This window comes from Protopterus annectens, chromosome 3.part1 (genome assembly GCF_019279795.1).
Source record: "Protopterus annectens isolate FY-2018-M chromosome 3.part1, PAN1.0, whole genome shotgun sequence".
In the NCBI taxonomy this organism is placed as follows: domain Eukaryota; kingdom Metazoa; phylum Chordata; order Ceratodontiformes; family Protopteridae; genus Protopterus; species Protopterus annectens.
This window is the reverse complement of record NC_056732.1, coordinates 1,067,636,571-1,067,659,794: the sequence shown is the minus strand read 5'-3', so window position 1 is coordinate 1,067,659,794 and position 23,224 is coordinate 1,067,636,571. Positions and strand designations below refer to the sequence as shown.

Below are 23,224 nucleotides of genomic sequence, written 5' to 3'. Positions count from 1 at the left end.
TTAATAATGTTCAATAGATCAGTCATATCACTGGTACAGAATAGAGATAGAGACAAATTATTTCTCTTACTAGTGACTTTTGGAGACTTAGCCTCAAAAACTTGATTCAAAAATATGGTTTTGTCTTATTTTCCTTATGTATAGCTGCCATACAAATGTTTCTTTCAATTTCACACATTTTGTACCCCCTTTCATGAAATTCATTCTTAATCATCTGGACATCTCTCCTAAAAGCATCATCACAGTTATTGAGTCGAGACAGTCTCATAGTTTTACCTTTAATAACATTATGGAATATATGACCAGGATGCATGCTATCCCTATGCAGGATAGCATTTCTTCTTCAGGGTTTTCTATATAATTTGATCTGAAAATTCCTAGTTATATCAATGGTAACTAACACATCAAGAAAATCTATTTCTCTTATAGAAAACGTATGTGTGAATTTAAGAAAAGATGTAGTGGACTCTAGGTAACTAATAAACAACATAAGCTGCCTTTCAGTACCCCCATACAAAAAACAAGTCGTCAACAAATCTCCTGTAGAATCTAACTAAAGGAGCATATTCATCAGAGTTTAATAGAAAATTTATCTCCCATTCAGCCATAACGATGTTGGCGTAGCTATGGAATAAGGTGTACCCATAGCTATGCCAGCCTTCTGTAGGAACATGTGTCCTTATAAAAGAAAGACATTATTTTCTAGTACAATTTCCAAGAACATACAAATGAGATCAATTTTACTGGAAGTGTATTCACTGTTTTTAGCAAGAAAATCATGTACCATAGAAATTCTCAAAGAATGGGGAATAGCAGTAAACAGATATCACATCCATAGTTACTAACAAGCAACCATCTCTCAGCTTTCCATTTATACTATATTTGTGTAAATCTTTAAGGAACTGTTTACTGTCTCTTAAAACTTGTTTCTGTCTATCTAATAAAGGTCACTAGTTCTTTTCAATATAGATAGAGAAAGGATTAGTTTGCCAACCACTTCCGGAGACTATACATCAAAATGGGGGTTGAAGTGCATTCTTATGTATTTTTGGGAGCCCGTGAAAAACTGGATTCAGAGGGGACTCAACAGATAAATAGCTATACAATTCACTAATAATAATATGGCTATAACAGCAATCAGATAAAGCAGCATCAACTTCATCTTTCATAATATCTATCACATCATAATCAATTCTAGCATATACATTCTCATAAAGTAAAGTAGAAAAAAATAGTATTAAAATAGTAATCATAGTCCATCACAGTAATAGTGCTGCCTTTGTCAGCGTTTTTTATCATAATGTCATGATCTTGCTTCAAAGACACCAGTGCTTCTTTCTCTGAAGCACTCAGATTGCAAAACTTTCTTTTAAGCATACCACTATTAGAAGCTTGCAATAAATCATGTTCACATTTTTTACAAAATGTATCCAGCAATGGATGCAAATTAGGCTGAAAAGTACTGGGTTTCTTAAAACTAGAAACAAACTCATCATTAGGATGAAAAATTCTCAACATTACATTATGTGCAAAGTTTGTAATGTCAATAACAGTCTCTGTAAACTGAGAGCCTTATGCTGGAATAAAACTTAAACCACAGCTTAAAAGTGATATCTGAGCAGCTGTTAACATTTTCTTAGAAATATTAGATATTACCGATTGGTTTTCTTCTGCCACATTCTCTTTATAGTTCATTGATCTTTTTCCTGCCATTGCCTCTTCCTACCTCTGTTGTGTGAGCGGGGCTGATGTATAGAATCCTTCCATTTGATCAGCAATGGTAAAGGAAGAGTGTTGGAAGCTGTTTTCTGGTTGGTTGTTTTTCTCCTGGAATCTGGTGGTTTGGTAAGGCCAGGAGTAGCTAAAGGGCTTTCAGTGGTGGAATGAGAAGTGGATGGTGTGTCTGTGGTCATAGCAGCATTAGCAATACAAACATTATCAGCACTTGTTTCACTGATCTCAGAGGCTGTATTATTAACCAAATTATTACTCGGCATGTTATTCCTGGGCCAAGTAAATACATTCCCTTGTTTAAAATCAACAGTGTCTCTATTTAGCTTCATCTGCTTTTGTATTTTAAGTTGCTGTTCATATGAACATATATTGTCCATCATACCATCCATTTGGACAAAAAATTATCACCAAACATATCAATCAGTTCACAGTACTTAGCATTAACAGCTTCACTCAATTCTAACTCCATCGGTTTAAATAAGTCCAGTAACAAACTAATTGTAATTAAACCTACATTCTAAGTTCAGTTGTTGCCACTTGTACAAAAGTTCAGCATAAGTTTCGCCATATGTGGGCATATTTGGAATGTGCAGTCCATGGGGAATAACTTTATGAAACAAACAAACTTCTAACTGTAAAGGTTGCCAATGGAAGTGTTTAAGTTTATACATTTAATTTTCAAGCTCTCTTACTGCTGAAATTAGATGAGTTTCATTAATACTGAATGTAACAGTTCCATTCACAAGCTCAATGTTGATTTTTGCAAGCAGAGGGTTGGTTTCTGTTGTCAGCAGTCTGGCAAAATGATTATTGATAGTAGATCCATTACACTGCTACTCCAAGTCCAAACTCTCAGCCATGCTCCCAAGGGAAAGAAAATAACTGCCAGAAACAAAGAATAAAATCCCCTAGGAATAAACTGTGCCTGCAAGCAGAAGACCAATTTAACTGAAAAAAACAAGGCACAGAAACATGACTGAAAGCATAAAAAGTTTAAAAGTTTAATAAGGTAAGTGCTTTCACACTAAATGCTAGTGCTTCAACAGACCATATAAAAAATCTAAATCAGCAATCACTACTAATATATTCATACTGATAACAACCAATGAAAGTCAAGAAGGATAAAAACATGACATCAGCTTGTATTATTTAAAGAGATATCATGCTTTTAATACAGGCTTAATAAAAAACCCTGTCATTTAGGCCTGGGTATTCATTAGCTTGCCATAATATAATCCAATGCAATTCTCTGGTTTCAGTAAAGTTTTTGACATCACCACCACATATATTTTTAAAAATAATTTCAGCTACTTGAAATTTAAAGCTGTGTTCATTCTCATTCTGCATAGAATGTCTAGCTAATGCATTCTTAGTGTCGCCATTCCTGATACAATAAATATGTTCCCTGACTCATTCCATCAGTGACCTACTGGTTTTTCCGACATAGAAACAGTGACAAGCTGTACATGTCACTAAATAAATCAGATTCCTAGGGCGACAGAAAAACAATTTAATAAATACACAGTCCAAGAAAAACAGGATAAACTATCTGGGAATAATTATTGATGAAAGCATTAATAAAATAATAACCATAAATTATAATAGTAGCTAAATAAAGTGGAATAAATATTTTTGTTTGGTGTGGATGAGAGTCTTTCCATAATTAAAATGATTTTCTTACCAAATATTCTACATATTGTGCAATCATTATCTTTACAACCAAAAACTTTATAAAAAAGTTTAATTCTTTAATATTAAAGTTTTTGTGGCATCCTAAAAAGGCCAGAACTACTTTGAATCATGATTTTAGGGATTGGTCCTTCTGTGGTATTGGGTTACCAGATCCAGCCATTCAGCCATCCTCTACCCCTTTTTCCCATTTTTGCACATGGGGTTGGGGTGTCACTTCAACAGTGACAATCATCTTGAGCCAAGGGGGATCTAGAACTATATTCCCTATCATCTGTTATCAAAATATAGATATTTGGTCAAATAGTTATTATACTGCTAAATGGAAGGACTTCCAAGAAAACTTTAGGATAGAATCTTATAACTCTAAAAAACATAATTATTATTTAACTCCAAAAACGTCCTTGCTCTGGCTATTAAATGTATAAAAAGAATACATTACAAATAATTCTAATCAAACAATTAATTCTAATTACATAACTATTATACTGATACTTTGAGAAATCTTACCTGTATAAATCCAGTCTATAAAGCTTGTTTTTTCCTTATTTTTCCAATAGCTTATACTCAGAATAATATTTCTACTCTAAATCTCTCTATAATGTCTACTTTCAAGGAAAATAATCTGATATATTGGTCCCAGTTAATGAAGAAAGGAAACTTGTATTCTCAGTATATAATGAATAAATCTGATATAGAAGATGACTTATGGTTGCATATACAAAACTGTAAGCAGTTTGTTGAACACAAAATTGAAGTTATATAACCATCAGTGAGAAATTCTATTTCATTTAATCAAACTTATATCTATTATGATACAAGAGAACATTTCTGGAAAAGGTCTTTTATCTAAAATTTATAAAGTGATCAAAAAGAATTACAATATAATAAAGAAAGCTATTAGAATTACTTTAAACTTATAAACAACCCCCTAATGATGAGGATAGAAAAATGCTTTTATCATCATGTAAACAAACCACATGTTCACTTAAACAGAAACTATTCTCATGGAAATGTTTACATAGCTCTTTTTTTACTCCACATAGAACAGAATTAATATCCAAAAACAAGTTGGTTTGTTGGAGATGTAAATTAGATATTAAAGATGACTGGGAGTATATGTTCTTTCGATGTGTTATAAGTAAGCCATACTGGAAAGAGACCAATGCCTTCCTACAGGCTTTATATTTTGACTAATTTACTTTAAATCACTACTTCTTTTAATATTCTAATCCCTGAGTGTGTTACAGGGCTAAAATATCCAATTCTGTGGAACATACTAACAATTGCAAGGAAAGTAATAACAAGAAAATGGAAGAATAAATCTACTCCCTCCTTCAATGAATTTTTGAACATTGTAACTGAAGTTTGTCAAATGGAACTTTTCACCATCTACAAGAATCACTTCTTCATACAATGCTTGGAAAAGTTTAACAGAACTATTAAATAAACAGGTCTATATTAAATCAGCAAATGCTTAAAATAGTGAATGCTGATTTATCGACCCTTTAAGAGTGAAAGCTGACAATCCCGAAGACACGGAACAGTGATTTTTTCCCAGGGAAAAAAAATTGCTGGGCTGTTTTTGGGACTTTGCCATTTCCTCCACTGTGGTGCAATCTCAGAGTTGGTATATTTAAGTATGGGGGGTGTGGGGGGGTGAAGCACCCCACTTTATTTTGTGTTTTACACTTTTTTTTTTTTTGGTGGAACAGAGATTTTTTATCCCCTGGGGGAAAAAATTGCTCTTCTGTGTCTTCAAAATTGCCAGCTTTTGCTCTTAAAGGGTCAATAAATCAGCATTCACTATTTTAAGTGTTTGCTGATTTAACATAGACCCAAATAAACAATGATTGATATTTTGGGACAATCTATAACTGCGGCATTTCTTAGAATATTTTTATTTAGTACACACTCTTGTAAATAGTTATTTTTTATATAATGGTCTACAACTTGGCTTTTATTTATTTTTTTTCTTTTTATTATATCAAATATTTCCTTTTTAAATGAAAGGTTACCATTTTTTGTTTATGTTTAAAATTCAATAAAACTTATTTTAAAAAAGAAAAAAGAAATAACTGGGCAAATACTGTCTTTATTTTGCACAGCATCTTCACTAATCAATTACTTTTTTTTATTACAGATATGCCTACTGTGACAACAGTGCTTGCTGTTATTGGAAAATTTTCCATTGCTGCTTCCTTTTCTATATGCTATGTTTACGCTGCAGAATTATTTCCAACGGTTGTCAGGTATTTTTTTTTTCTTTTTTGTCGGACAATTAATATTATGCCCATGAATGCATAATATTAATCACAGGAAGTTACTAGGCAATTGGCATTTATCACAAAGACAAGCAACAATTAACAAAGTGCAGTCATCAGGGATTCTTGCATTTGAAATACTTTGGTGAACAACATCTACATAGGGTCATGTCTAATTCAGAAACATGGGTATAGGGTTTCTTTATGTCTGCAGGTTCTGTTCTAGTATCTGCTGCATCAAAATTCATATTTGGAAGAAACCATTTCATTCACATTTAAGCGGGTCAGTGAATATTATAACGCACATGGAACCTAGGAAATAAACATTTCTTTTTCATGCAGTAAAAGCAAAGAATAATGTACAAAGCACATAGAACAAAAAGTAATAAGAGGGTTAAAAGGAATACAGCTAAATTTACCTGCCTAAATAATTACCCCTTATGCAAATTCCAGCGTGATGTAGGGATATTCCAACCATCAACTGCCCTCCATTTTAGAGTGCAGCTATATAGAGGCTAGGATTACACACTGATTTTCTTAACAGCCTATATGGCTGCCACTGACCCTGTGCTATGAACACTGATGTGCTTGTCGTATATCTTTAGCAGGAGGGATGTGAAGCAGCTGCAAGGAACCGCTGCCCATGGTGCCAGAGTTTAGTGTGTTCTGTTGGTTTCAGGTGGATGGCTAGGGTGTTGATACAGAACAAAGTAAAAATAAATAAATAAATAAATTGTCTCTCTGATTTGTGCAGCTTATTTACAGTCAGTGAGTTAACTTTCATTGTAGTACTGGACATCCCTGGTGTGTACCATCATAATATGGGTACTTAATACCCCCTTCACCTGCACCTTACCATCAGTGACTCTTTAAATCCTCTGTCCTGCTTAAGGAGTGCTTATATGCTTAGGCAAAAGGCCACTCTACTTTTCCATTTGCATAGTGCCATTGGATATAGAGAAAAAATGAAAAAAGTGCCATAACTTAAATGGCACTGCACTATATTCAAAATAACTTTGCAGTATGTGTGATTGGTTTACTTCTTAGCCTATCAGCCCTCAAAATCATAGCAGGGCAATCAGAAAGCATAGCTGAGGGCCTAAAAATCATACTGTTCAAATTTTGCCTATGGGTAAATTTGCATTTTTGGGGAGTGGGATGAAGTATAAATTCACACTTCAATGCAAATGTGATTTTGCCCCTTCCAAGGAGTGGGTGACACAAAGTTCACAACACTGGGAGATGACTAAGCATGTTAGCATTTATATTAATTGTAAGATGTACTTTAATAAAGTGCAAAGGCATATAAATGTTATTTAAAACACAACACAAGCTGCAGATGCAATAACATAAATATTGTTCAGTCTTGGAAAGGCAGGTCAATTACTACTGGGCACAGGAAATCATGAAAAACAAAATCTGATGGTACATGACACAGAATCAATCTGTCCAGCACAAAACAAGCTGAATCTCTGAGATACTGCATTCAACTTACATTATAAGGCAAAAAGTATTCAGTAAGGGGTAGTTCACAAAATGTGACACAACTATGAATTTCTTTCTCGAAGACTGCCTTTGTTAATTTGGTTGTGGCAAGGCAGATTTCTATGACAGAAAAAGTACAGTGTGATCATCAGAATGCGAAAATCAGAGAGAAACCAATGGAAGCAGGCAAAACTGCAGGACTTCAAGTAAATTATCTGGTGAAGTAAGCAGTTACACTAAATAATAATCACAGCCAGGTATATCTCAATCCCTGGCAGAGTTCAGACCTATGTTACAGTGTATGACAACTTAGACAAACCAAGTTAATAGTTAAATGCCATGTGAACTCGTTCACCCTCTAAAAATGCAGACAGCAAAGTCAAGACATTTTACAAAGCACTGATGTGAAGCTAGCCAGTTACTGCTTGTACACATTGCCTTACAAGTATCACTCTCAGCTAGTTACAAGCTTGTGATGCTGAATTTATACTGGTTCTCAGGTTGCCCAACTGCACAATATATAGTTGTGTACAATAATATAAAAAGCATTTACCAAATCAGTAATTGAACAATTGCTTACCCTATGCAATGTAACAAAATGTCTTTTTATTGACAACAAATAGAGCCACAACCTCAGTGAAACATCCAAACAGTAGAATCGCCCATGAGCTGTACAGCCCATACAGCTCATCACCCCATTCACAGGAATCCAGCACTAAAAGCCTGGGATACAAAACAGCAATTTCCAGGTTGGAAAGAGCAGAGGTTTTGGGTATGCGTATAGCAGTAGCTTTCTAAATCAAGTCCAAAGTCATGGATACTGTCTGAAGAAGCCTACGGGTGAAAGCGCTCACAGTTTTGTTCCAATAAATTGCTTTTATTCTATGACAGCAACGTTCATTATTTCTCGTATGGGAGTTTGTGCATTCTTCGTTTGGGAGTTTGTGAGCTTGTGTATGGACTGCATTTGAACTGATTTACTCTGAGTTGCTTTGAGTTCCAACCATTTGACCCAGCGCATGGTGACTTTATTCATTTCATGGATAAATTTTACTTGGACTAACGCAAACATTAAGTGCACCAGTGATTGGACTGCAGAACTTAATGATGCAGTCCAGGAAGCCATTCTCTCATTGGTTCAGTGCTGTATTGTGTCCGACAGCAGATACAGCGCAATCATCTCTCAAAGCAGAGCAGTGGAGCAGCCACTACTCTGAGGCATAGAATTGGACTTCTTTGATTAATTGAGCAGTTGAAAAGGTATCATGGTTAGTGTAATATGTTATTAAGAGCATAAGCATAAAAGGGAGTGAGTCTTGTGACTTGGGGCTATTACCAGTCTTCAGACTTGTCCTGAAATGCTAGAAGCTCTCTGGTGCAGGTAATTGTTTACTTGTGGCTATCTTTGCAAATGTATATGCTTAACAGCAATATGTCAGCTTGACATGATGTCAGAAATCAAGTGTCTTTGACACTGGAAGATACTTTTATGACTTGCTGTAGATTTTTGTAATTCTGTATTGCCATGTGCTTTCTGTTTGGGCATATTCTGGTCATGCTATATGGGTGCAAGGCCAGCAGTAAAAGTGAGCAAGCCATTTATTTTATTACTCTGCCATAAGTATATTTTTTCCACATTTTTGACAAATTGTCTTTAACACAATGACGTTTTGAAACAGTTCATGAATTAATTAATTAGCATTTGTTGACTAGGATTGTCTAACTATGAAGGCCTATTTCCAGTTGGAGTCTTGCAGAAATGACTAAGCTCCAAACAGGCTTTGTGCCTCATGAATGGAGAACAGCAACAGTCATCCCACTGCACAAAGGTTGGCCACCTACAGACTCTAGAAACTACAGACCCATAAATCTCACTAGTTTGATATGCAAAGCCATGGAAAGAATTATTATGGAAATGATCAGTAATGATATAGAAAACCTCCAGACACTGGACCCAACCCGATTTGATTTCAGACCCTTATGTAACCTGGTGTATAGCCAGTTAACTCACAGGCAGGACTCAGGAAGTTAGAATTGGAGAATCCACCTCTACAAAGAGGACAGTTACAAGCAGTCCCTCAGGGATTGGTGCTGGGACCACTCCTTTTTGGCATTTACTTCTCTGAATTCAGTGTTAATGTCAATGGGCTCTGGCTGACTAAATTTGCCGATGACTGCAAATTAGGAGATATCATTGAATTGCCTACCAACACAAACATTCTTCCGGAATGGCTGATATAAACAACTGGTGCCAGAGCTATGGACTAAAACTAAATGCCAAAAGATGCATAATAGTATCTTTCGGGAAGTCATCCACCTCTGGTAGCTATCAAATTGACAACACACCTTTAAGAGTTGACCCAGTAGACAGGGACTTGAGGACACACATAGACAGTAATCTAGCCTTTGACCAGCACATGTTTACAGTAGTGAGGAGATCATCAAAGGTATGGCATCTAGGTCCAAGGAAGTAATTGTTCCACTGTATTCATCATTCATCAGACCTGTCATTGAATACAATGCCTCCTTTGGTATGTACCTACCCAGGCATATCCAACAACTGGAACATCCACAGAGGTTCCTTCCTAAAAGAATACAGGGGGGGGGTAAGTAAAGGCCCTATCCCTATATTCTGCCTCCTACAGGCTTTTGAGAGGAGATCTCTGCCTGGCATACAAGGCCTTGTCAGACCCCACTCTGATGGACTTCCTGCACATCTGCAAAAGAAACAGTACCAGAATGTCCTGATCTAAAGACTTAAAACTTGCCTGTGATATAAACAGGACAACCTACTGGAGAGACAGGTTTGTATCCCAGAGACTACCCCTTCTCTGGAACAGGCTTCCCATCCATGTGAAGCAGAGTACCTCCCTAAGCCAATTTAAGACTAGCTTGGATGATTGGATGGGGAACAATAAATTCATCCCTGGTTTGTCACCCATGTCTCTAATGGAAGCAGGCAGCCTGTAACTGGTTCATCACCTCAGTCCTTACTTGTAAATGTTTCACCTTCCAAGCCCATGCTTAAACTTATCAAGGATACCACAACTTGTCAGAGATTTGGGATACATGGCTAGGCTTAAAAGGCCCTTGTGGTCATTAGCCTAGTAAACACCTCTGAACCTATAAGATGTCTCCAAAGACAGTTAAGCAGGAGAAAGTCTGCAAATCTGCAGTCTTATGTAATAAGAAAGAGCAGGTTACAGAAACAGACTCATCAATAACCATATGCATATTCATGTTCATATAAGTACAAAAAGAAACCTGACATGCATGCATGGTAAGCAGTATTTTTACACATTTGCCACTGATGAGAAGTCAGCCAGTTATATAAGTAAGATTGTGCATTAAAGGTCACATGAATATTTGGATTAGGTTTAGTTACATACCACAACAGCAAATCTGTTTGCTTTGGAGGTGGGCAGAAAGAAGCGAATTTAAAGCATTTTTGTTATGAGATATGCCATTTTTAGGAAGGAGCTGATTCCAAAGTTTACCACTACAAACTGAAAATCTGGAATGTCTATAACTTGTTAGTGGACTTTGGATTATTACAAAATATTGTTTAGATTGTATTAGAATCTAGGAGAGGGTTCTGTAGCTAACTGTGTTTTGGTAGAGGATTCTCTAGCTAGCTGTGTTTGCTAATGAAGGGTAGTCAGGTTTGTAAGAGGAGCTTATGAAACAGTTACACTATGAATCCTGTTACCACAAATCTTATTTGTCATTTTCATTATATATTTGTTTCATTTTATCCTCATTTTTTGGTTTGAGATGATCCACATCATGGCTTTTAACAAACTTACTTTTACATTTTCTCTGCATATTTCGTTCATTGCATATTATTCATCATTGCTTACATGTATGCACTTTTACTTTGAGCAATGCTTATATCATAAACATTTACATACATTCAATAAATAACTAAGTAGACTCTACAGCTACCAACATTTTTAAAGCTTTGAAGAAACGTGTAAGAAAACTGGAAGATGTGGAGGATGCATTGCGGAGTTCCCTCAAGCAGCATGCCTCTCCAAGCTGTTTTTATGTCCCAGATGGGGTTATAAATGTAAAACTGGTAAACTGAGAATGCCAGGCTCAGCAGTGAAATGGCTGTGCTGATCTAGTGGCACTGGATTCTTATCCTTAATCTTGTTTTCCAAAGCCCTTAGTAAGAATTTATGGTGTGATCACCACTGGTAGTAAATCTGCATGTGGTGTGATTACTTTACAGTGGTTACCAACCTGCCATTGTGGAACTGCTCAAAGATTCCAGGCAAAACTCTGTAGCTATACCAACACTAGTGGTACAGCAGGTTGAGTGAGATACTACTGCATTAACAGAGTGAAAAGAAAGAATTTGAAGTTGCAGAATTGAAACATTTATTATATGCTCGCCTCTGGATTTTACAAGACCATGATAACACCTAAAGCTCTCTCACACATAGAGCATCAGAATGCTACAACAGCCTACCCATTAGAATTAAAATTAGAAAGCTGGACCTGAAGGAACAAACTCTGAGTCATAGAATTCCCAGAAGGAAAAGGGGACCCGATCAATTTCTGCCTTCTATCTAGGGAAGCCTGTGGTAATAGAAAGGATACACAGGGTTATTTCCATGAATCAAATCAACAACTTATCAAGACGATTTATTTTTCACCAGTTGGATTTCTGTAGGATGAATACGCCACTCAAGAAGACAAGGAAGAAAGGTAATAATCTTCATCTTGTGGAAACTAATGTTAGGTTTGCTCCCTACTACAGCAATGTGCTATATTTAAAGAGAAAGGCCATGGTACAAGCAAACAAGAAGCTATGGAAATTTGGAGTCGGATAACCAGCTAAGATTTCCTGTTACTGTTATTGATACGTACACAGATTAGCAAACTGCGTTTGACCTTTCCAGTGATGCAGAAACATTTGTAGGTACCAGATACCATGAACAGCAGAAAAACACAGCAGCTTGGCTGTTCCACACCACATCTCATGTAAACTTCAGCTACTGAAGTCAGCAATAAAAGGACAGCCTCACTTACCCTCTTGAAACCAGTGACATCACCTAAGGGAAGGAGTCTGAAAGCCACTCTCATTTTACAGCCAATCTTGCCAAGTAAACCTTTGTGATTCAGAGTATAATGAAGGCTCTTGAGGATCAACCTCTCAACGTCTTAATTGGTTCTACCTATTGATTCTGAAGATGTCCAAGTATAAGGGCAAAAGCAGTTAATCCATGTGATTTTGTTATTAAATTTTTTTCTATTAACTCATTACATCCGAGTGACACCTCTAGGTGCATCTGCAGTTAACCCCTACTGATGCCTCTAGGAGTCAAATATTGCTCGTTCATATTTGCATCAATTATTCCAAAACCATGCTAAGGACAAGGTTTTTAAAAGATTTCAAGTTAAAGCTTGCACAATACCAAGCTCAACTGCATCAATATTTGACCTCTGTCTAGTGCAGGTAAATAGATAACTGTTGTTTTTATGACATTAATTTATATAGATATAATTTTTACATTTTTCTAAACATTTCAACAACCAAGTAACAGACAGAACATCATAGCCTCATATGAAAGCTCTCAGCTAGACGAATAAAATGATGCTAAAGATATGTAAGTAACTTGAGTGTCTGCCAAGATATTGTAAGTTGTTTACAAAATATTACAAATGCAATAGTTACTGTGTTACTGTGACTTATAAAATTCAGTTTAAGATCTAGAACCTAAAGAATACTTCCACTGTAAAAATAGTTTGCACTAAAGAGTTTGACATTTATACTTCTTTCATAATCCCAATGGCTCAGAGATATGAATATTTGATGTTCATCGTGTTTCACTGTTGCAGTCATTACACTTGGGTTATCCTGCTGGCAGGTTACCCGCAGTCGGGCTGAATTCCAAAGTCCTGGTCCAGCGTCGGTTGCTGTTGCCTCTTCCCTGACGTCAGTGCGCCAGGGGTATATAAGATGCAGCAGATGCCATTTTCTCCAGTCTTTCTTGCCGCGTGGTGCCCGAAGCAAAAGCAGTTAGCAAGTGCCGGTTGGCCGACTCCTGAGATTTTCGAAATCAAATTTCAGAACCGAAGTCTTCAATAAAGCTAAGTACCCCGTTGAGGAAACTTTTTCTTGCTCCAGACCGATGTCAGTAAAAGTTAACAATTGTATTTCTTGTGAGAAGCAAATACCTCATAAGGATTTTCACTCTTGCTGTATTCCTTGCCTAGGCCCTGACCATGACGTTGCTAGTTGTCGGTTTTGTGCTAGATTCAACCAACGCACTATTAAGCGTTGGTTTGATTTTGCTTTACATTATTTTGGCTGAAGGTTTAACTACATAATGCTGTCGGAAAAACCGATGTCCGGAATTCATAAAAAATGCAAAGACAAAGAAAAGGACAGGCATCCGAGGTCCAAAACCGACTTTGAAGCCTCTTCTAGGCCAGTCGCTGGTTCGCCGGTTCTCAGTGAGGCGCTTCCGCAGCCCCTGACACCCGCTACCTCAGAGCCACAGGCAACCTCCGACTCCCATGTGGAGACAACTAGGCCTCTGGAAACTCATGGTATTGGGCCGACAGAAACTATTTCCTCAAATGGGTCCAGAGCCGCTGAGCAGGCATCGGCTTCTGAGGGTGTCTTCAGACCTTCACAGCTTACTATTAAGTCCACTTCAGCAGCTAAAGCAAAGGCTAAAACACCATTAAAAACAAAGAAACAAGTACAGCATTCTCCTGGACAGTCATCCATGCCAAATAAACAGATGCTTAAGATGGCCAAAGACCTAATTACTTTGATCAGGGGTTCCCATCCCCCTCCTGATAAAAGGCCTAGGCAAGACAATGACTATGACTCCTCTGACCAGGTTTCTATTTTCTGATTCCTCTTCAGAACAGGAATATGCTCTTCCTCCCTATAAGGACTCTGATGCTGAAGAATCTATCCCTTCAGCCTCTCCTCCTGAGGATTATTCTTTTGGAGAAACCCTGCATACCATGAGGGAGCATTTCCATTGGGAGAGCCAGGATTATTCAGAATCCAAGAAAAGGCTCAGAGATTTTCTTTTACTGCCTCAGCACAGGCCCCTTGCTATCCCTCCTGTACTAGATATTGTTGATGATGTTTTTTCTGAATCCAGTTTGTCTCCAGATTCTTTACCCCCTGCACCAGTCAAGCCAGATAGGTACTACAGGGTCCCAGACTCTCATAAATTTCTTTATAAAAACCCTGCTGCTGATCCAGAAACAATTTCTCAGGGTCCCAAAGGGGTCAAGGCTTCCACTGCAAAAAACCCTCTTCCCTCTGATAGGGATTCTAGAGCACTAGATAGATGGGGAAAGAAAGTTTACACTTCTGTTACTTTAGCTGTAAGAGCTTTAAACTGCCAGTTTCACATGCTTAAATATCAACAATATCTAATGTCTTTGCTAAAACAGAAAATGCTTACATGCTCAGAAGGTCCTGACAATAAGGAAATGCAGGATTTATTGCATGCAGCTGAACAAGTAGGAAAACATACTCTGAAATGTGGTTTTGATTCATTAGAGGCTTCTTGTAGAGCCGCAGTTACAGGCTGTCATTCGAAGGCATGCTTGGTTAAAAGAACAAAGTTTACCTGATCATGTTAAAGCAAAATTATTGGATGCTCCATTGCAGCATGATACTTTGTTTGGTGTTAAGGCAGAAGAGGTGTTAAAGAAAATGGAGGATAAAGCAAAATCAATGCAGACAGTAAAGGATTTCTTACAGGTACAGCCACCTAGATTTAGCAGGAACTGGCCTTCTAAAAATTGGTCCTTTCCAGTGTCAGACAGGCCACAAAGAGGCAGATGCAGACGCCCAAGAGGCAGATCTCAGCCCCAAGGCTCATACAGACCTAAACAATGGGGTTCTGCAGCTCCCAAAGGTGGAGAAGACAAATCACAATAGGAAACAGTCTCAATGACTTCCCTCTACTAAAGCCAAGCACTTACCTTTTGACAGCACCCTTAGGGGGAAAAATAGCACTCTTCTCACAAAATTGGCACGTGATCACCCAGGACAAATAGGTACTGAATATTGTTTCTCAAGGTTACAAGTTCCACTTTCACACCCTGCCAAGGTCAAAAGGTATGCCAGACCTGCCACAATACCAATGGGCAGAGGCACAAAAACAAATTTCTGCTATCATGGACATGAGAGCTATTCAAAAAGTATCACAGCAAGAACAGGGGCAAGGATTTTATTCAAGACTTTTCTTGGTACCCAGAAAGGACAAAGCCTGGAGACCAATACTGGACCTGTCAATTCTAAATACTTTCCTGGATGTTCCAAAATTCAAAATGTTGACACTACAGCAACTTCTACCCATGTTGGGCAAGAAGGCTTGGCTAGTTACTTTGGACCTCAAAGAGGCATACCTGCATGTCCCAGTCAGACAATTTTGCAGAAGATACCTCAGATTCATAGCTGGCTCAATGCATTACCAATTCTCTGCACTGCCCTTTGGCTTATCTACTGCGCCCAGGGTCTTCACAAAATGCCTGGCACCAGTAATTGCATTCTGCAGACAAAAAGGAATTCAAATATATCCCTACTTGGATGACTGCCTTATTCAGGCAGAGAGCAAGGACATTCTACTAAGGCATCTGGCGTTTGTAAAAAGATCACTAATTTGCCTAGGGTACACAGTAAACAAAAAGAAATCAAAACTAGTGCCCTCTCAAGAGATAATATTCCTGGGTGCAAGCTTAAATACAACTGCCCAGATGGCTTATCTCATGCCAGAAAAGCAAAGGCAACTGACTCATTACTTTCAAATGATGGCAACAAAGACCCAGCTACCTGCAAGAAAAATTCTGCAGGCTTTGGGTTTCATGGCATTATGCATTCTGCTAATTCCATATGCAAGATTGCATATGAGGAAGCTACAATGGTATCTAAAAAGTGTTTGGAATCAACATTGCCACAGTCTGGAAACAATAATAAATCTTACTCACTGCCTGCAACAGGAGTTTCGATGGTGGGCACTGGCCTGTCACCACAGCAAGGGACAGCCTCTCACTTTACCCACAGCCAGGCAGACGATAACAACAGATGCATCGGATTATGCCTGGGAGGGCACAAATGGCAGGAAAATGTATTCAGGGCACGTGGCCCGTGGACAAAATGTATCTTCACATCAATCAAAAAGAGATGCTAGCTGTACAGAATGCTCTGACAGCCTTCAAGGATCTACTACACCCAGGACAACAATTACTAAGACAGACAATACTACAGTTATGTGGTACATAAACAAGCAAGGGGGCTGTCATTCTTACCCCCTCTGCAGGCAAGCCATGACTTTGTGGAACACAGCACTGACCTACCAAGTACATCTACAGGCACAATTCCTGCCAGGAAAGAAAAATACTCTGGTAGATGAACTAAGCAGAAACATCATGGACCCTCACAAGTGGAAACTAAATCCACAGGTCTTCAGCATGATAACAAGGAAATGAGGATGCCCGGACATAGACCTTTTTGCCTCCCCTCACAACTGCCAGCTGCAGAAATTCTGCACAAGGACTTATCACTCACAAGCATGGAAAGTGGATGCTCTATCATTCAGCTGGAAAACCCTAACAGTCTATGCCTTTCCACCACTTCCTCTTCTTCCCAAGGTACTCCTACAAGTCAGACAAGAGAAAACAAAAATGATTCTGATTGCCCCAGACTGGCCACGCTAGCACTGGTACCCAATACTAAAGAGCTTGTCTCAAGGACCACCCTGGACTTTACCTCAAATTCCTCATCTTCTGACTCAGCAAAACAACCAGATGCTGCACAGCCAACTCAGAACCTTAAATCTGGCGGCATGGCAGATAATATAGCCACTCTTTACACACCTCTCTCTAAAGCTGTTATGGATGTTATTTTGGAAGCCAGGAAGCCCAGCATGAGGAAATCTTAGGCAGAAAAATAGAAGAGATTCTGCGCTTGGAACCAGGCACAAGGACTTGAACCACTTGTTCCAAATATCCCTCAGATTTTGCAATACTTAGCTGAGATGCTGGACAAAGGCCTATCCTTCTCATCAATTAAGATCTATGCCTCAGCCATTTCATATTTCAGCTCATTACAATACGGAACCTCCTATCTTCTCTCATCCACTGCTAAGACAGTACCTCAGAGGGGCCAAAAACATAAGACCCCCCCAAGGAGAGCACCGATACCTACATGGGACCTCAACTATGTTTTGGAAAAGCTCACACTGCCTCCTTTTGAGCCAGCCAGTACAGCTGATATAAAATTCTTACCATGGAAAACTGCTCTGCTCTTAGCAATAACTTCAGCAAGAAGAGTCTCAGAGTTACATGCATTAATGGCAGTGGAACCTTTTATCATTTTTCTTCCAGACAGGGTTTCTCTAAGGACAAACCCAACATTTATGCCAAAGGTAGTATCCAGTGTGGCTCTTAACCAAACCATTAATTTGCCAACATTTTATCCAAATCCCCAGAATAAAGGTGAGATAATTCTGTACTCTTTGGACATACACAGGCAGCTATGCTTCTACTTGGACAAAACAAAAGCTTTCAGAAAAACTGAGCAACTGTTTGTAGCATATGCTGCAGGATCACAAGGAAAGGCTATCTCAAAGCAGACTATTTCAAAGTGGATAGGACACTGTATTAATTTCTGCTATGCACAGCATGGCAAGTCAGTGCCTAAGAATATTAGGCCACATTCTACAGGGCAGCAGCCACTTCAGCAGCCTTTCTCAGAGGAGTACCAACCAAGGATATTTTGGAGGCTGCAACTTGGAGTTCAGTACACACCTTTACCAAGCATTATCACTTACCTCTTTATTCTAAATCCAGAGCAGGCTTTGCCACTGCAGTTCTGCAAGGCCTCATAGCCACTCCTAATCCTAATTAGATCCAGCTGCCCTACCTCAGCTTTGGGATTCAACCCAAGTGTAATGACTGCAACAGTGAAACACGAACATAGTACATTTGTGTACCTACCATAAATGTAGATGTTCGAGTGTATTCACTGTTGCAGTCCAGATTACCCACCCTCCATCCCCCTTTCTTGGCTGGGACTTATCTATACTTCTCTATCCTATACAACCTATGTGGTGTATTTGCTTGTATAGGAAGGCATTGTTTTTTTATTTTTACTATATGTTTTTATAAGCAATATGTATTGCCTACCTTTTTGGGGGCACCTGACATCTGGGGAAAGAAAAACTGAAGAAAATGGCATCGGCTGCATCTTATATACCCCTGGCGCACTGACGTCAGGGAAGAGGCGACAGCAACCGACTTTGGAATTCAGGCCGACTGCGGGTAGCCTGCCAGCAGGATAACCCAAGTGTAATGACTGCAACAGTGAATATACTCGAACATCTACATTTATGGTAGGTACACAACTGTACTTTTCAAATATGAGAACATAATTTGATTCTGTCAAAAGGCTTAGGGTCCACCCATTGAAAGTTACACTGCAAACTTCCTGAGCTCCATTGGAGTGAATGAGTTAATATATGGTGGTTTTATTTAAAAAAAATGAATCAAGGGAAGTCCTTTGGTCCTGTCGATTGTTTGGTGTCTTTTGGTTCTCTCTATTGGCTGAAGATGAAGAAGCATCTCTGGTTTTTGACACTGCCACATCCTAGCTGTGCTGAGCTCACCATATTGCATCATTCATTTATTGCAATACAGCTCTAATTCCACATTTATTGCACTACAAATGTTAGTGTATATACTTTAATGCAGTTATTGATATTGTTTCATGTTTTTATTGCACCACAGTTAGCATTATTCACTTATTGCACTGCAGCTCTAAGTCCACATTTATTGCACTACAAACTTTACTGTATATACTTTATTGCAGTTGATGTTTTACTCTTTCTTGCTTATTTCTCTACAGTTAACATAATACATCAGTACTTCCCACACTCACAGTGCATCGTGGCCAAGCGCCTGGCATGCGACTCAACATTGCAAGCCCTCTCAGCTGCAGCTGTTGGGAGAGAAGCACACCATTATGCATACCAGTTTTGCAGACATTCAGAGTATATATTGGTACAATGGAGGAAAAAGTACTTACATACTTGTGGGGCATTTCATACCCTTGCTTCTTGAACCCAAATGACTGAGAGTCCCTTCTTCCATCTTTTCAGGGCATCATGTTGGTGATGACACTGCACAGCTGTACGGGGATACCAGTAACACTGATGAGTTCTCTAGCCAGCTGGTCCTAGGGCTCCACCTTATACTCCGAGCCCTAGAAACCACCCTACAGCAGCCTGTCATCATGGTTTTGCACAAGGAGCCCAACCATGACCATGGACTCCAGAATGCCCCAATGCTGTGCCCAAAAGTGCACACCTCCACCACTGCCAGCCATAGTATAACATCAGTTGATAGATCTCCAGTGGATTCTGTTGTATTCTCACCTATTGGGCTTAATATAGGCTATTTTCCCACCCTTACACGTCATTGAGCAACATTCAAAAAAGCTCTGCATCACTTAGAACCTTGCAAACCAGCTCTGCTGAGCTGAGAAACGTGTACACTGGCAGAACCATAGTCTTAGTGGAGCTTAGTAGTGAGCAAACCAGCCAAGCAGACCCGAGCAGCACACAGACATTGGCAACCGTTACTATGTTTATGCAGTGCTTAGCAAGTCTAAGCATAGTTGAGCAGAACTTAGAGTGCAGTAGGGCCATCTTTTATAAAAAAATGCATAATATGTATATCAAAATTAAATACATATTTTCCTTTCCATGTATTCAAACCCTGGACCTACTGCACATGAAGCTGGAACTCTACCCATTCAGTTATGAGGATATTAAGAAATCCATTATACCATCACATGTACCACTGAGCTACCTATAAGCAGTGCTGAGCACCGTGCCACACCATGCAAACACATTTAGAAATGCTTAAACACACCTTTAAATAAATAATCAATTGCATACAATTTCTATTTTTAGATGTGTGACGGGTGCCTGCTAGCTTATATCTGAGCGCAGCTTGGCATTGCTGCTCAGCGCCATGCAAACATGCTTTTTTTTAAAAAATAATAATAAAATAAAAATAAAACAAAGAAAAAAAATAAAAATAAATCAAAGGACATTGCAGGCAGTCTCATATTCATCTGCAGCCATGGTTAGCAGTACACCTCTCCATACACTGATTCAATAACATGTGTTCCTCTGCTCTCCCTAGGCAATGTATCATAATTAATATGCATGATGGGCTTCCAATGGTGAAACATGACCATGAGCACATATACATTCCATGTTGGCTCTACATGTTGGTGCCTACATGAATTTTATTAAATCCTGGGGACTGTCTCTTACAACAGTTTTTTTTCTCTCTTTAAACAGATATTCCCTGTACAGCATACTTCTTATTTTAGTCCTTAGTTGGTCTCAAAAAAGAAAAAAAAAAAACATAACCTTTGGTACTTCCCATATTGTCCTAACATTTCGAAATACATAGATTTGAAATCCCAGCAAAAAGTATAGATGTTCATACTGCACCCAGTAAGTGAAATAGACATGTTGATGTATGCTGACAGGTTCAGTGCAAACTTCTCCCCCCCTCCCCCCCAAAAGGAGAGATATCTATACCAAACGATTGCAGCCCCCCAAACATCTCCAGCGCCCAAGTGAGAACTGCTCTCTCCAAAGCAAAAAACACACCATCCATGGGACCTGATGGTGTCCCCGGCTGTGTGCTCCATGAACTCAATGAGGAATTAAACCCACAGCTAGGACAGCTGTTTAATCAAAGTCTTACCTCTGGATACGCACTCCAGGAGTGGCGCACTGCAACTGTGGTACCACTTCACAAAGGCGGTGCCTCCACCGACCCTGGACATTAGCCTCCCATTAGCTTGACAAGCCTTATCTGCAACGCCATGGAGAGGATCATAATGGACCTCATAAATAAAGACATAGGAATTTTGCAGACTTTGGATCCAACCCAGTTTGCGGTTTTCAGAGGCAGATCATGACTTTTGAACTTGCTTGACTTTTGCGAAACAGTCACCAAAGCCATTGATGAGGGAAAGGCAGTCCATACAGCCTACCTCGATCTGGCTAAGGCCTTCGATACAATACCCCACTCGGGTATCATTGAAAAACTCATCAGCTTAAATGTCAACCCATACATCACAAGATGGGTTGCAAACTGGCTGAGTGACAGAACCCACAGGGTCAGAGTTGCTGGCGCCATGTCAGACTCAAAGCCTGTCACAAGTGGTGTCCCACAGGGCTCAGTCCTGGGCCCACTCTTGTTTGGCATCTACTTTTCCGAAGTACAAGCAAACACAGGAGGGTTATGGCTGACAAAGTTTGCAGATGACTGCAAACTGGGCGCCATAGTAGAAAACACATCTGATACAGATATCCTTCAGAAGGGTCTCACAGAAACGGATAACTGGTGCCAGAGCCATGGCCTAAAGTTAAATGCCAAAAAATTCATAGTCATACCCTTCGGGAAAAACAAGATTACCCCTAGCTACCAAATAGGTGGCAATCCACTGAGTACAGAAGAAGTTATCAGGGACCTGGGGACCCAGGTTGATAGTAGTCTGTCATTCGACACCCATGTAGCTAAAGTAGTTAGGAAGACCTTCTACATTGCCCACCTTATCATGAAGGGATTCTCATCTAGATCAAGGGAGGTCATAGTCTCCCTTTACTCATCACTCATCAGACCAATGATTGAGTACAATGCCCCATTCTGAATGTATCTGACCCCACACTTGCAGCAGCTGGAGAGGCCACAAAAGTTCCTCACCAAAAGGATAAAGGGTCTCAAAATCTGTCCTATGCTGCCCGACTGAAAGAACTCCAGCTCTATTCAGTCGCCACGCTTGCTCAGAGGTGACCTTTGCCTAACATACAAGGCCATGTCAAACCCAGATTTGATGAATATGCTTCACCTCAAAAAATCTAGATCCATCAGAGCCACAAGGGCGGGAGACTTAAACCTTGACACGGCTATTAATAGGACGTGCTGGAGGGATAGATTCATCACCCAAAGACTCCCTATGCTGTGGAACAAAACCCCAGTACATGTGAGGCAGAGCACCTCGCTGGCCTTGTTCAAGAGAAATCTTGACCAATGGATGGGAGATCACAGATATACCCCAGGGATTACCTCAGTGTCACTGCTCGACAGAGGCACAGCAAAATAATGGGTATAGTTCCCCATACTAAAGGGGTGGCGTAAGCCACAAAACGATGGGCTAGGCTTGTAAATGCCCTCGGGCAGATAGCCTAGTATGAACCTATGAACCTATGAACCTATGATTTACTGATTTTTCTTGTTAATTAATTTCAACAAATGCTGCCTGCATCATGGTAGTTAGCGCAGTCCAAATTCTTCTTCTCTTGAGATGGATTTTTAATTAACTTCTCAAAATCAGTCCTTACCATAACTTTCATTTTTTTATTTTTTGTTTTGACTTTAAAAGAACTAGCCCCTGGATTTACTATTCCTGTAGGCGGCCATTTAGGAGCAAGATGGCAGAGTGCCATGCATAGTAATGAGGCAAGCTGCCTGAGCTCCTAATCTTACATGGAGTGTGTAAGAGTGCAGGGGAAGTGTCTGAGCACAGAGCTCTCAGAGAATATACATGCCACCACAATGAAGAACAGCAAAAAGGGGTAAGAAATAAGCAAGACTGCTCATAGGTGTCCGCATATCCCCACCAACAGCCCCCCTCATCTACAACAGCTAAAGTATACAGAAATAAAATGAACAAACACATTTTTTTTTTTTAAATCCAATTAAAGCTAACCATAGGTGTGCGGGTGTGCCCATTGCTTAGCTACGGTTAATGCAGCTTAAATGGCTGAAGAGGATAACAAGGAAGATATATGCAAATGAAGCAGCATAACAATAGTGTAGTGGGCAGGCATTCCAGGTTCGAGTCACACTGCAGCACATTCCATTTTCCATGGCATAGCACATTATGACTAATATTTTTGTTGCATAACCCACTAAATAACATATATATATATATATATATATATATATATATATATATATATATATATATATATATACTG

The 23,224-nt window shown here is 39.1% G+C and overlaps 1 protein-coding gene across 1 annotated transcript in view; it reads left to right on the top strand.

Moving 5' to 3' along the window:
* The window catches only part of LOC122797751 (solute carrier family 22 member 13-like), an 843,707-nt gene that overhangs the window by 654,495 nt on the left and 165,988 nt on the right, over positions 1-23,224 (top strand). The window contains exon 8 of the mRNA XM_044066275.1: positions 5,567-5,675. Within this exon, the coding sequence (XP_043922210.1) occupies positions 5,567-5,675 (109 nt within the window). The remainder of the gene's footprint in view (positions 1-5,566; positions 5,676-23,224) is intronic.